Genomic DNA, 14,224 nt, shown 5'->3' with positions numbered 1-14,224 from the left:
TCATTTTGTTTCAGGGGTCCCGCCTACAAAATTATTTTGCCACAGATGAGTTTTGGGAGTTGCAGATACTTGTTTCCCTATAGAACCATTAGTTATCCTCATTGCTATGCTATTCTCTCATATTTACTAAGTGTCATAAAAATCTCCTAGGGGGTCGGGCGGTGGCGCAGTGGGTTAAGCGCATGTGGCGCAAAGCACAGGGACCGGCGTACGGATCCCGGTTCGAGCTCCCGGCTCCCCACCTGCCCCACCTGCAGGAGAGTCGCTTCACAGGCAGTGAAGCAGGTCTGCAGGTGTCTATCTTTCTCTCCCCCCTCTCTGTCTTCCCCTCCTCTCTCCATTTCTCTCTGTCCTATCCAACAACTAACAACATCAACAATGGCAATAATAATAACCACAACTAGGCTACAACAAGGGCAACAAAAAGGGGAAAAAATGGCCTCCAGGAGCAGTGGATTCATGGTGCAGGCACCGAGCCCAGCAATAACCCTGGAGGAAAAAAAAAATCTCCTTAATTTGGTTAAGATTCATTGGAAATTATTACAAGGAATTTTATTGACACTTAGTTTTTCCACGAAGCCACATATAAAATGAATAGATCATTTATGTCAATGGAGTCTCAACAAGCAAAGTTAACAGGTTACATTAAAGCTACCAGTCACATCATTTTAGGTAGGTATCAAAGAAGAAAAAGGGCAATCAGGACATAAAGGATCAAAACTGTTGAGAATGACAAGAGACAGAAATTAAATCAGCAATTTCTTAGGGTGGGGAGTTGGTCAGGAGAATTAAGGGATGATGTTTTAGGGATCCAGACTTTCTTGGGGGGGTGAAATGTTTTCAAATTGACTGTGGAGATAGGTGTAGGACTTTGAAAATAATAAAACCTCAGGCTGTAAAAAAATTAAATTCATTGCTGCTTCTCCTCTCATGGTATTTGCTACCTCTTGGGTCTGAACAGTAAACCCAAACAAAGTAGCAGCTAAGTAAATTTCATTGCAGCCTCACAGGGTCACAGTCTCACCGGAGATGGTAACTAAAGTTCAAATCTACAGAGACAACATGACTGATTCTGAAGAATACAGAATACAAAACACTGTGTCTGGAAACTCTCCTTCAGGTACTTGCTACCTCTAGAAACATGTATGCAGAATAATGTAGTCAATAAAAGGAAAACATAAGGAAGTTGAAAAGAAGAATAAAATTTCTCAAATGAAAAGGTATGAAAGAAAATTTTCCATAGCCCTCTGGCCTTTCAGAGACCAGACAAGTAAACAATAGACAGATTAATAGAAGAAAATATAAAAAGGAGTTCATTAACATCATTTATGTCTCCTATATACATTGAAGAGACCCAGTTTTGTAACTCACTATATGTCTTAGACAACATTTAAAAATAGTTTAGAATTTGGAAAGAATACTATGAAGGAAAAAAGTAAGGTCAGTTAGAAAAGTTACCCAAAAAAGGTACAATAAATGAAAAGCTTATAGATTTTATATTCTGTCTTCTCTATTGATTAGATCTTCCATTTAAGGGGCAGTAACTTATCTTTCAACAATCTCCATCATATCTTCAGGAGCCAACCCCTAACCCCAACCCCAACCCCATGAAATTAACGTTTTTATCATAGACATGTTTTGGGGATGGAAGATTTTTGTCATTACCCTTCACTGCACACACACACACACACACACACACACACACACACTCATACACTAGCTCACAATTTTGAGAAATCAAATCAAGTTTTCATGAATGTTGGGTGTTTCAGTTAAGATGAAAAACATGTTATATTAAGAAAAATCATAACTATTGACAAATGTCATATATCCTAACTCTGTGGATCTTAAGGGAAAAAATCCTTTTTGAAAGAACATATTACCCAGAATATCTATAATATTGCATATATTATGCTTAGTATTAAAACTTACATTCTAGTAAAAGTACCAAATAATAAAAATCAACAAGAGAAACAAAGATATGGACTTTTAGTTATTGACTTGTCAGAAAAATTACCTATTTATCTTTTTATTTATTTTCCCTTTTGTTGCCCTTGTTTTTTATTGCTGTAGTTATTATTGTTGTTGTTATTGATGTCATCATTGTTACATAGGACAGAGAGAAATGGAGAGAGGAGGGGAGACAGATGGGAGAGAGAAAGAGACACACCTGCAGACCTGCTTCACCACCTGTGAAGCAACTCTTTTGCAGGTGGGGAGCTGGAACCAAGATCCTTATGCTGGTCCTTGTGCTTTGTGCCACTTGCGCTCACCCTACTGCGCTACCACCCAACTCCCCTATTTAGCTTTTTTTAAAAATCAATATTGTTTTGTTTTTTAAACTTTTTAAAAATCTTTATTTATTTATTGAATAGAGACAGCCAGAAATCAAGAGGAAAAGGTTTGATAGAGAGGGAAAGAGAAAGACACCTGCTATAACATAGCTTTGTCACTTGCAAAGCTTTTCTCCTGCAGGTGGGGGCTGGGGGTTCAAACTTGGGTCCTTGTGCATTGTAACATGTGCGCTCAACTAGGTTTTCTAAACAAATATGAATCATGCCATTAGAGCCTGACAAATAAGTGTGGATGTACATCCCTGTTCTATGATAATTTGGTAAACTATTATTACAATATTTCAAGGAGAGATAAATAATAGAAAATGAAAGATTGCTAATTTTAAAAACTGAGAAAGATATTAAGTAATGGAAACACCATCCTAAATTAATGTACTTTAAGGTATTTTCACTTTTAGGAAGGAAAAAAAATTCAATTTAATATTAAGGATGTATGGGACATGGCTATGGAGTAGAAGCCCCTTCAGATCAGGCTTCTGATAAACTAGAAAAAAATCACCAGAAAATTCAACAAAATACAACCAGGATTTCTTCAGAAACTCACTAAGCCACAGACATCAAGTTTTAGATGCTACTATAATTTCATCCTGAACTCCCTGGGCAGATGACCTCACCAATATGTCCCAGAATCTCACCGCTCCAGAATCCTAGCCCACTAAGGAAAATTAGAAAAATGCTGGGGGTAGTATGTGCACTTAACCAGGTGTGTCACCACTTATTCTTCTTTATATATTAAGTCTTTTTCAGCCACCAAATTGTAGATGCTACCATGATGCCAGCCTGATTTCCCTGGGCAGACAACCTCACCATGTGTCTTGCAACCCACCTCTCCAGGTCCTTGCCCCACTAGGGAAAGAGAGAGACAGGCTGTGAATCTGTGTGGATTGACCTGCCAGTGCCCATATTTGTTGAGAAGCAATTACAGAAGCCAGACCTTCCACCTTCTGCACCCTACAATGATCCTGGGACCATACTCCCAAAGGATAAAGAATAGGAAAGCTATCAGGGGAGGGAATTGGATACAGAGTTCTGGGGGTGAGAACTGTGTGGAAATGTACCCCTTTTATCCTATAGTCTTGTCAATATTTCCATTTTATAAATAAAAATAATAATAAAGGGCTGGGGGTATGAATTGACTCACCAACATCAATGTCCAGTGGAGAAAAAATTACAAAAGCCAGACCTTCCACCTTCTGCAGCCCAAAAAGAATTTTGCTCCATATTCCCAAAGGGGTGAATGTCAGGGGAAGATGACCAAAGGCCTCTGAACTCCAATTCCATCAGGACCCAAAGAAAAGAAAGGACACTCAGAAATAGAGAAACAGTAGGTGTGACTTAGAAAGGAAGAGAATAGAAAGGCAGGACTAGAAAAAAACAGACAAATATATATATATATATATATATATATATATATATATATATATACAGGTAATTATAGGAATAATAGTTAACCCATATCTTCCATCTTGGGAGAACTAATGAAGTTTCCAATGGAGAGAATGTGGACACAGAACTCTGGTGGTGGGAATGGTGTGGAATTATACCCCTCTTATCTTATAATTTTGTAATTACTTATTAAATAACTAATAAAAATAATAAAGATGTATGTTAGGGGCTGGGGAAACAGCAAGATTGAAATACAAAATTATTTTATGCCTAAGCCTATGAGTCCAGGTTCAATTCCCAACACCACCATAAGCCAGAGCTGAGCGGTACTCTGGCTTCTCCTACCTCTCTCTCTCTCCCATTAAAATTAAAATAAATAAAATTTAAAGACTTATGTTAGAATTTCTAAGCTTATTATAAATTAAAATCATAAGAAAATACAATTGACAAGCAGTTAGAAGAAAAACAACTAATAAAAATTAAAATAACAAAATAAGTTGAGCAAACAGTGGGAGCAAGCATATATAAAAACCCAATTCATGGTCACTACCTGCAGGAAGAACATTCCTGAGTAGTGGAACAAAGGTACAGGTATCTCCTTTTCTCTTGTCTTTCTCCTTTCTTATTGTCACCATGAAAAAGAATTAAAGAGAAAAAAAAATTCCAATGAGAAAGGCAGAGTCATGCAAGCACTCAAGCTGTAGCAATACCCTGGTAGCAATAAATAATAATAATAGTAGTAGTAAAAATGGAATTAATAATTTAGAAAATGGTCAGGAGTTGTTGTTTTTTTTTTTTTCTGATGTGTTTTTCTAAACTTCTTGGTAATTTGTGCCCAAATGGATAGACAAGGATGGTGGAGCCTTACATTTAGAATTAATTCTTTTGTTCTCTTTGCACATCTTAAGGTGTTGAGGGTGTTTTCACAAGAGGCCATCCCTGGAGAGATAGTTGCAATCGTGGAAATAAAGGAATTCTGGCCTATGACGGAATCCTGGAACACCTGTGTGAGTTTGTTGGCTCTGAAGGGGGTATGGGTCTTATTGACTCTTAAAAAGTACAGCATTCAGTGAAGAATAAGACGGGGGTGGGTGGGAGTCCTACACAGGGGTTAGATAATATAATGGTTATGAAAATAAATTCTCAAGCTGACATGCCAATGTTGCAGGTTCAATTCCCCACACTACCATAAGTCAGAGCTGAGCAGTGCTTTGGTAAAGACATAAATAAATGAAAAAAAAGTTTAAAAAGAGAGAAAGTTCAAAACTTAAAAAGAAGAAAGTGAAAAAAATCCTTCACACATCATAGCAAAATCCAATGCTTAGACAAACACTGGATTCTGTGCACAAAATACTTCTTTTTATCACTCTCAGAAATCAAAGTATGAATACTATATAATTCCAATTCAAAAACAAACCTAAACCTAGGCTTAGTCTCTTAAAGAAAATTTTTACTTGCCCAATTCCAAGTACGACTAGAGCTTAAAAATTTGAATATATGCAGTAATGTAACAAAAAGTTTCATTCTCATATATTGTTGTACCCAATGATTTATCTGTTGGTGTGTTCCAACTCTAGTCCTTCAAATTCATAGTATGTTGCCTTTTTTAACCACAAGTTCAAGGTATCTGGTTTTAACATAGGTGGGTGCTTATACATCAGAATTTCCAAACTTCAGTAGTGTTGAGATTTTCAGTCAGGTTTTGTTACAGCAGAATTTCGAGTATAATGCAGGCTCTTTATGAGTATTTGTAATTTCCTATCTACCATATGACAGTATAAATACTCAAAGCTACTCCCAAACTCCCAAGTTTAATAATTGAAAATGTTTTTAGACATTGCCCAATATCTCTGAGAGGAAAATGTCTCCCATCTAAGAATCACTGCTGTAGAAAGTGAACACTAGAGAAAGTACAAAGTAAAAAGATATCAGGCATTTCTGGCAAGTATATTTTTAGATGTTTTAGGCTTTCTAGGAGGTGCTTTATGACTACATAATTTAGACATATTTTTCTTCATAAGAGGTAGGAACTAAGACAATATACCCCCCACTTCAGTTCTAATCTCTTGCCACTGGTTTCATTCCAATTTACTCTTGTTTCTGAGATCATCTTGTAATACTTTCAGTTTCTTTTGAATCTCGGTCAGAAAACCTATTTTCTGATCCAAAACAGACAATAACTGTGTAATCCAAAAATCAACATTATAGTTCACCCTATCAGCTCTTTCCTGGGTGTTGGTCCCAGACCACTGACTGGATCTCTCCCATGAATCCTTTTTGTTCTTTAATGCCATAGACAAAGTTTCAATTTCATTAGTCTCTGCCTCTTCATTTTGTAAAGAAGAAATTTTAGTAAATTCTTCCCTCTGGAGGGACATTTTTGAGTTTCTGATATGATTTTCTAACACTCTTGGTACCTTGTGCCTAACTCTATAGAGACAAGGATGTTGGGGCTTTACATTCAGAGTTAATTCTTTCACTCTATTTGCATATCTTAAAGTGTTGAGGGTGTTTTCACAAGAGGCCATCCCTGGAGAGATAGTTGCAATCATGCAAGTAAAGGAGTTCTGGCCTATGAAGGAATCCCGGAGCACCTGTGTGAGTTTGCTGGCTCTGAAGGGGGTATGGGGCTTGTTCTGACCCAAAGCCCGGATACATTCCTTGAGCGCTAGTAGACTTTTATTGATCTCAGCTCCTTCGAGCTGCCTTTTCCTAGTAGCCTTGGCAGTGTCTGCTCCTCTTTCATTCCCAGCTAAGTCAACAAGGGAAAACTTACCATGAAGTTTTCCCTGTGACTTAAGAATGATCTGGAATACTGCATGACTCCTCGAAGAGTGGGCATTGACTGATGTCTGTCCTGAAGTTCGGCAGCTGTTCCCCAGTTCCACAAGATTCAGTACATCTTCCACACAACACACCTCCTGCTCCTGCAGCCCAATCACCTGCATTTGCTGACTGCCATCCTCAAGGACTTGCAACTTCCTTTTCCAGTTCAACAAATCATAGACCTTGCCCCCATAAATTTCAAAAAATGCTCCATAAACTTTGAGGTTCAGGTTCTGGTAAGCTGAGGTCTTAAATAGGAGGAAGACATCCTGTGCCACAAGGGCATAAATGCCTTTAGAACAGTCTTGGTTCTGTCCTGCAAACACGCCACCCATAGTATGTGTTTTTCCACTGCCTGTCTGCCCATAGGCAAAGCAAGTAGCCATGCCCTTGCGGAAGATGGATTCCACTAGCGGCTGGGCGGTGAACTGGTACACCAACTCATTAGAGGCCTTGTCATCGAAGGCGTGGTCGAAGTAAAAGGCCTGGTGTTCCAGATAGCGTGTGAGATCCACCTTCTGTTTGGACTCGTGCACCATGACCACATTGTCTGAGGGTATGGTGATAATATCCAGATCCTTCAGGGAAGCCTCCCTCTGGTTGAGAGGCCGCTTCCTCACGCAGACACAGATCTTCCCACGCTCTTCCCGGGGCTCCAGGTTAGCCAGATTGCTGCCTTCCAAATGTCTGCGGTACTCTTCGATCATATGCATGATCTCATAGTTGGGGTTTCCTGTGTTGGCATTGAGGGCACGTTGTGCTCGGATGTCCTGCTGCAGTCTCCTGCGTTTCTCCCGCTGCAGTTGTAATTTTTCAATTTCCCTTAAGCAGGGCGATTTTTTTTGCTTCATTAGGAAAGGAGTGCTGGGGATTCCCAAGGTTGGACTATCCCCTGAGGGCATTTCATTTTTCTGGGGGATCATTGCGATCCACCGTGTTGCCTTATTCTGGTCTCCTATGGCCGGAGTGGGCGCTAGCGACAGAGGGGGTAATGACTTGGGAGGTCTAGAATACTCAGCAGAGACTAGTGCGGGATTCAGCAGGAAGATGGTTTCTAAACTGATCTTTTTGCCTTTTTTGGCTCCTTTTTCGACCCACTCTACGGTGACCCAAGCCTCATCTCGTTTGATCTCTGTGACCACAGCAAGGTGGGTCCGCCCATCGCTGCGCTGGATCGCCACGCAGATACCCACTTGGATAGCTCCAAATTTTGGTTTCAAGCCTGAGAAGTTTGGAGTGAGAGGTAGGCATAACCGGCTGGTCATGACCAATGATGGAGGTGTGAGGGCTCACTTCCTGGGGTCCTTGGAGCTTGGAGACGGACCAGAGCCCAAGCCAGCGTGAAGTGCTCAGAGCACTGAGTGGGGTAGTTGTTTGCACAGGCCTTTATGAGAGAGGAGCATCAGGACTCAGTCAGGGCCCACTCGCGCGTCATAAAGGCCAAGACTAAGCCAAGGACCTCTAGGAGAAATGCAGAGCGGAAATATGATCATGCTGTTAATTGCTTAGCAGCTGGAATGTAGACATCATTTAATAAGAAATTAGATATATGCTATATTGGTATTTATGCCTCGACTTTAGGAGGATCTTTTTCCCCCTGCAATCTCAAAGTGAATCATCTGAGTTTTAGAATCAGCGAATGCTCCTTCAATTTTAATCCTCTGGTAACTAGCATGAAGGTAGATTTGTTTGTAAACCAGACTTTTAAAGACAAGATCTAGACAAATTTGTCATCTTTTCTTTTTCAGTACTCCACCTTTCCAAGCTCGTTTAACTGTCACAATTTAAAGCTACTCCTAGTTAATGGGCTTTCTCATTACAAAATCAAAATGAGTCGAATGCAGTGGGTTCTTATAATAATTTGGAACTTCCTCTGGTGCAGGATAAAGGTTTGCAAACATAAGATGTTTATCACATTCCAAGTGGCTCTGACAGCTATTAATATGAAGTAAGTTTTGTTGCACTGCAGACCCCAGTAATATTTTTTTAGACTGTTTTAGTAATTACCTTTCCAACTCTTTCACTAATTATACTTCTGGCCTCATTATCCATACTCTGAAGAAACATTTGGTGGAAACAGATAATTCATCTTATACTCCTTTGATACCTTAAATTATGTGTTTGTGAGTACATGTAGAATTTGTTGTATGAGGGGGTGGTTGGGTGGGGGAATCCAGGATATGGGGAATGGAAGGCAGGAAAGACAGTCAGAGGCAAAAATTATTTTGGCTCTGAACCTAATAGTAATCACACTGAAAACTTGAGAGATAGGGAGTAGTATAGCCTCTTGACAACACTCCCTTGGATCAAGTGACATTATAGAAATACTTTCTTGTTATATACATACTTCTCTTTAATGGAATAATCCCCTTGAATATGAATGTGAACTTAGTGAACCAGTGAAACTTAAATTTTGGAAAAGTGTGGCATGGTTACAAGAGATAGGTTAGCTAAGTACACAGTGCTAATCTCATGGAGATGTTGAACGGAGGACAGTTATCTGTGATCATTAATATTTTGGAAAATTATCAGTATTTAAAGTTTTGCTTTAATGTGTCATGGATTTAACCTGAGCACTTCTCTGATGCAGTTTATAGAAAAAAAAAAGTACATACACCATATGAAAGAATGAAAGGGATAACTTAAGCACTATTATCACAATGCTTTCAATCCTCTTTTATTATTATTCATTATTATTACAAAAAGAGACAGTGAGAGAACTAGAGCTGGAGATTTCATTTAAGATCTAATAATTAACAGTCCAACACTTTATCCACTATGCTATCTCCTGAGATGTAGGTATATGTATTTTAATACATTTCTGTTTTAGGGTTCCAATATGTCTTTTAGTTTTTGCTTTAAAAATGAAGTCTTTCTAAGGTCCTAGATTTTCTGGGTTAACCATATTTTTATACCCAAGTTAATGATTTTTACAAACAAGTAACAGATGCTGGTAGTGCAAAAATGAGAATCTAAAGTTTATTTAGCTATCTGGTATGCCCGCAAAAGTCTCTAGCTTTTTTTTTTTCTTCTTCAGGTTTTCCCCTTCAGTTTCTTCTCTCTTGTAGTTTCTTTAGGATATCTTACTTGCTCCCATAGCTTAATTGGGGAGGGAGTAAGAGAGAAAGCACCCAGGCATTGTAAATTGATTTTTGCATTCTCCAGTTCTCTGTAGTCAAGTCAAATTTGAGGTTACACAGTTCTTTCCCAGCCTCTGGAAATCTTTAACCATGACATCATTTAATCTCCCAACCAATTATATTACCTTGTTTCCTTGGGCAACCTGACTCAGCCTTTTTCTCAGACTGCCACTAGACTTATTTTTAACAGTAATTCTCTGCTTATCAATACTTAAGATTTATAATCTATCATTCTAACTGATACTTGCATAAATCCCAAAAAAGGCATGTGATGCACACCTGGCAGCCACCCCCCACCCCCTCCTCAGCAGCCCTATTGCTCAGCTGTGGCTTGTCATTGAGGTAGTGATTGAACCTGGGATCTTTCGTGCCTCAGGCATGAAAAAAAGTCTTTTTGCAGTTCCATTGTGATAGCTCCCTTGCTCTTGCCTACATTTTCATTCTTAAACTTTGTCATGTCCTCCATTAGTAAGCACATCATTTTCTTTTAAAATTCATACTTGAGGAAAACAGTTCTCAATGTTAGAGTCGGTGAAATTCACCCAGCAAAGTATACAAAGCACACCCTAGAGATTCTGATTCAGTAAGAGAAGGAAGGGAACAACAATTTGCATATTTAACAAGTTCCCAAGTGATGCTAAAGACACTGTTTCTGGAACCACACAAGTTAGGAATCACCATTTCAGCCTTGTGACTAGAATAACTTCTCCTTTCTTGTACATTTCCTTCAACTTGTCAATAACCATGCCAAATATCATTACCTCAAAAATATTATCTAGTCATGTTCATAATATTTAGTCAAAGTCTAATTAAATGGAAACATACTTGCCTGAGGAAAAAATATTTTTTAAATCAGGGAGACAAAGTATTTTCAGTATGACAATGAAAACATTTCTCACAGGTTGATCTAACAGTCTATAGAAAGGTGTTTAGGTATTTTTATATTTTTTTCTGTTAAATCTATTTATACAAGATTAAGAATTCAGAAACCGCCACTGTAACCTTCCCATTTTGTGCTATTATCTCATAGAAACAGCCTAACCTAAGAAAATATTAAGATCCTCCAGTAATGAGATGAATATAGCACTTATCAAAAATAGAAGACCTACTTACCAGTTATGATATTATTCTTGACTCTGGCCTGGATGATCATTTATAAGCAAGCAGTTTCTTCAGATAAGAGATAAGTTACCACAATATTTCTCATCTAAATATAGCCAGCAATATTTATATATAAAATATATATTATTTATATATACTATATATGTGTATGTATGTAGTACAAACATATATACATATACCCATTATATTATTGTGTTGTTGGAAAAATCATAAAACACTTTTGCATAGAAAAATACATCATGATTTTTCTGCCATCCCACTATTTCATATGTCAAAGGAATCCAGTATTCAAGGGTCATATATCTGCTAAGAAGCTCATGCCATGACAAATGAGGTATATTTTTCCTTTGCAAATATCTTTTTTGAAAATTATAAGATATATCAAACATAGCCAACCAAGACAAGGCAGTGTGAGAGGGGGCAAGAACAGAAAATAAGTTAGTTCCTTTTACTTACTAATTATGGTTTATTTTCCCAAGTGAGGGCAGGTCAGAATTATTTTACAGAGAAAAAAAATGATTTTTTGTCTCCTTTTAGATGCCAACTTCCCAAGAGAAATGCTATCAAATAAGCACCTTTCTGGCTCAGGTTTAATGGACATCTAGCAGCTGTTTGTTTTGTTTGATCACTTTAGGGGCTTGCTCATTTCCAGAATATTCATGTATCCTGAGGTTGACTTAGATCTGAAGAACTCAATAAATTTTCTTTGAATTTCTTTTGAGAAAAAATTAAATCTATCATTTCTAGTTTAAATGTTTTTCTTTAAAAGTAAAATGGCACTTTATTAAGTATATGATTTAGAAAATAAAAAAAGAAATGTGAACTTTGAGGATGAGAATAGTACTTTAGAAGGCAGTGCGGTAGCTCAGAGAGTTAAAGCACATGGCATGAAGCACAAGGACTAGAGTAAGGATGCTGGTTTGAGCCCCCCACCCCTGATTCCTGGTGGGGAGCCACTTCACAAGCAGTGAAGCAGGTCTGTTTCTCTCTCTCTCTCTCTGTCTTTCCCTCCTCTCTCAATTTCTCTCTGTCCTATCCAATAACAACAGTAACGGTAATAATAACAACAAAAACAGTAACAACAAGCAATAAAATGGAGAAAATGGCCTCCAAGAGCAGTGGATTCATAGTGCAGGCACCGAGCCCCAGTGATAACCCTGGAGGCAGGGGAAAAAAAAAAAAAACTAGCTCTTTACTGTTATAGACAGTATCTTTACCTTTTGACATTTTAATATTTTTCTCATGCACCACAGTTAACTAGAACAGCTAAGTCCATACTTCCCTAACCCTCTCACTGATGTAATGGGGACAAGAATTCTTTCTAAGAGCATTAACTCAGTGTCATCTTTCCTCTGCATATTAAATAGTGTTGCTTACTTTGGGGATGTTTATATCTATTGACTGTGGCAGTTCCTCTATGAAACTAGTCAAGAATATGGAATTGACAATCATCAATATCTTACTGTATGCTCATTGCATTGGTCACTATTCATTTTATTTAACATAATGGAAGTGTGAGGTTAAATTTTACTCATAGATGATATGTCAGGACTATTTGCTTCTAATTCATCTTGCAACCACAGTAGCCATCCTATTTGTGAGCTAAGTGCTTCTGTAGTTCATCTATAGTTGTGTAACTTGAAAATGACATTCTATATTTCTTACTAGCAGATCCATCTTTAAATAGTACAATTCAGGTTATTTCAACTAATTCACTATAACAAAACAAAGAATACATGTATTTAAAATAATTGTGAGAGTTTGAGGAAGGAACCTAGTGCCTAATAACAGATGAGTTAATAAAGAAATTGTGGTACTGGTATCTTTACTAAGCTATGGGATACTATTCAGCTGTAAGAAACAAATAAAATCCAACACAGCCTCCATCACCTCTCTTCCACAACTCCCCTAGAGTCCTTTGTTTTGGTGCATGATGATGGGAAGGACCCAAGCTGAGGGTGAGAATGTCTTTCAGGCACATACCATGGAGGGATGAGAAATTGCATCTATATGTAAATTACTGTTCTTTAAACCAGTAACTTCCCAATACTATGATTTGGACAAAAAATTAAAAAAGATAAAAATTAAACCCTTTCTTTTGCTGTAACATGGAGGAGGTCATGCTAAATTAGATGAACCAGAAAAAAAATGCTAGATGATATCATAAGGGTTATGAGAGAGAGAGAGAGAGAGAGAGAGAGAGAGAGAGAGAGAGAGAGAGAACAAACATAAAGGAAAATAACAACTTGACACATAAACATATACTTGAACTTGGCGAGAAGACCTTAAATTACGAAAAGGGAAGGAGTCTCAAGTTGGGAGGAGACTGATCTGTGAAGCAGAGTGATTGGTACTTTTATAATAAGGGAGTTTTACTAAAAAACTTTTGAAGGAGTGAAAAATTGTATTTTTTTAAAAAATATTTATTTTTCCCTTTTTTTTTTGCCCTTGTTGTTTTATTATTGTTGTTATTGATGTCATCATTGTTGGATAGGACAGAGAGAAATGGAGAGAGGAAGGGGAAGACAGAGAAGGGGAGAGAAAGATAGACACCTGCAGACCTGCTTCACTACCTGTGAAGCGACTCCCCTGTAGGTGGGGAGCCAGGGCTGGAACCGGGATCCCTAAGCCAGTGGGTCCTTTGCACCATGTGTGCTTAACCCGCTGTGCTACCGCCTGACTTCTGAAAAATTGTATTTCTAAAGCATAAACAGTCTTGTAAACCAACATTGGTGGAAGATTTGGTGTGCAACACCTATCACAAAGAGATAAGAATCTGTGTCTGTACACATGTGACAACAGTCTTGTAGATCATTTCCCCCAAATAAAGTGACTTAAAAAAATTATCTTAGAAAAGAACTGGGAGACTGGACCTTTATACTATATATGTACTAGAAAGTCTCCTCTAGAGAAGAAGAACATAATTCGTTCCACATGATTTTATGTATGTGCAAATTAAATAACTAATAAATAACAGTGCTAAGCCATAAAAACTTAATTCAGCATCTCTTCTCTCGAAAAAGCTCTTTGATATTCATTGATCTATTCCCCCACCTTAAACACTATTAGATTAGATGCCTTCCTCTCAAGTCCCACTTTTATTCTGTGCTTTTTATTGATGGTACCCACAATTTTTGGTTAAAAGTATCTGCATATTTCTCTCTTGGTAAGTGTAGACTTGATTGAGAGAGAATATTTATATACTCAGTGTCTGGAAAATTGACTTAATTTCCCTGAGACTATAAACTAGCACTAGATGGATGTCTGCATGGAATTTTGGATAAAACTAATGATGGACCTCACTCTACTAAGTAGGTGTTCAATACACCTTAATAACTGTCTTCAAATTTCAAGTTCTGAGGCAAGTGCTATATATGGAATAACCAAGAAAGCAGT

The 14,224-nt window shown here is 37.8% G+C and overlaps 1 protein-coding gene across 1 annotated transcript; it reads right to left on the bottom strand.

Annotated features, from left to right (window-relative positions):
* Positions 1–5,668: 5,668 nt before the first annotated feature.
* On the bottom strand, positions 5,669–7,890 carry KIF2B (kinesin family member 2B). Its single transcript, XM_007533524.2, has one exon. It carries the CDS (start codon positions 7,829–7,831, stop codon positions 5,819–5,821), a length of 2,013 nt encoding a protein of 670 aa, XP_007533586.1. The 5' UTR covers positions 7,832–7,890; the 3' UTR covers positions 5,669–5,818.
* Between the last annotated feature and the right edge of the window lie 6,334 nt (positions 7,891–14,224).

Source organism: Erinaceus europaeus, chromosome 12 (genome assembly GCF_950295315.1).
Source record: "Erinaceus europaeus chromosome 12, mEriEur2.1, whole genome shotgun sequence".
Taxonomy (NCBI): Eukaryota; Metazoa; Chordata; class Mammalia; order Eulipotyphla; family Erinaceidae; genus Erinaceus; species Erinaceus europaeus.
The sequence above is the reverse complement of the archived record's forward strand: the minus strand, read 5'-3'. Positions and strand labels throughout refer to the sequence as shown.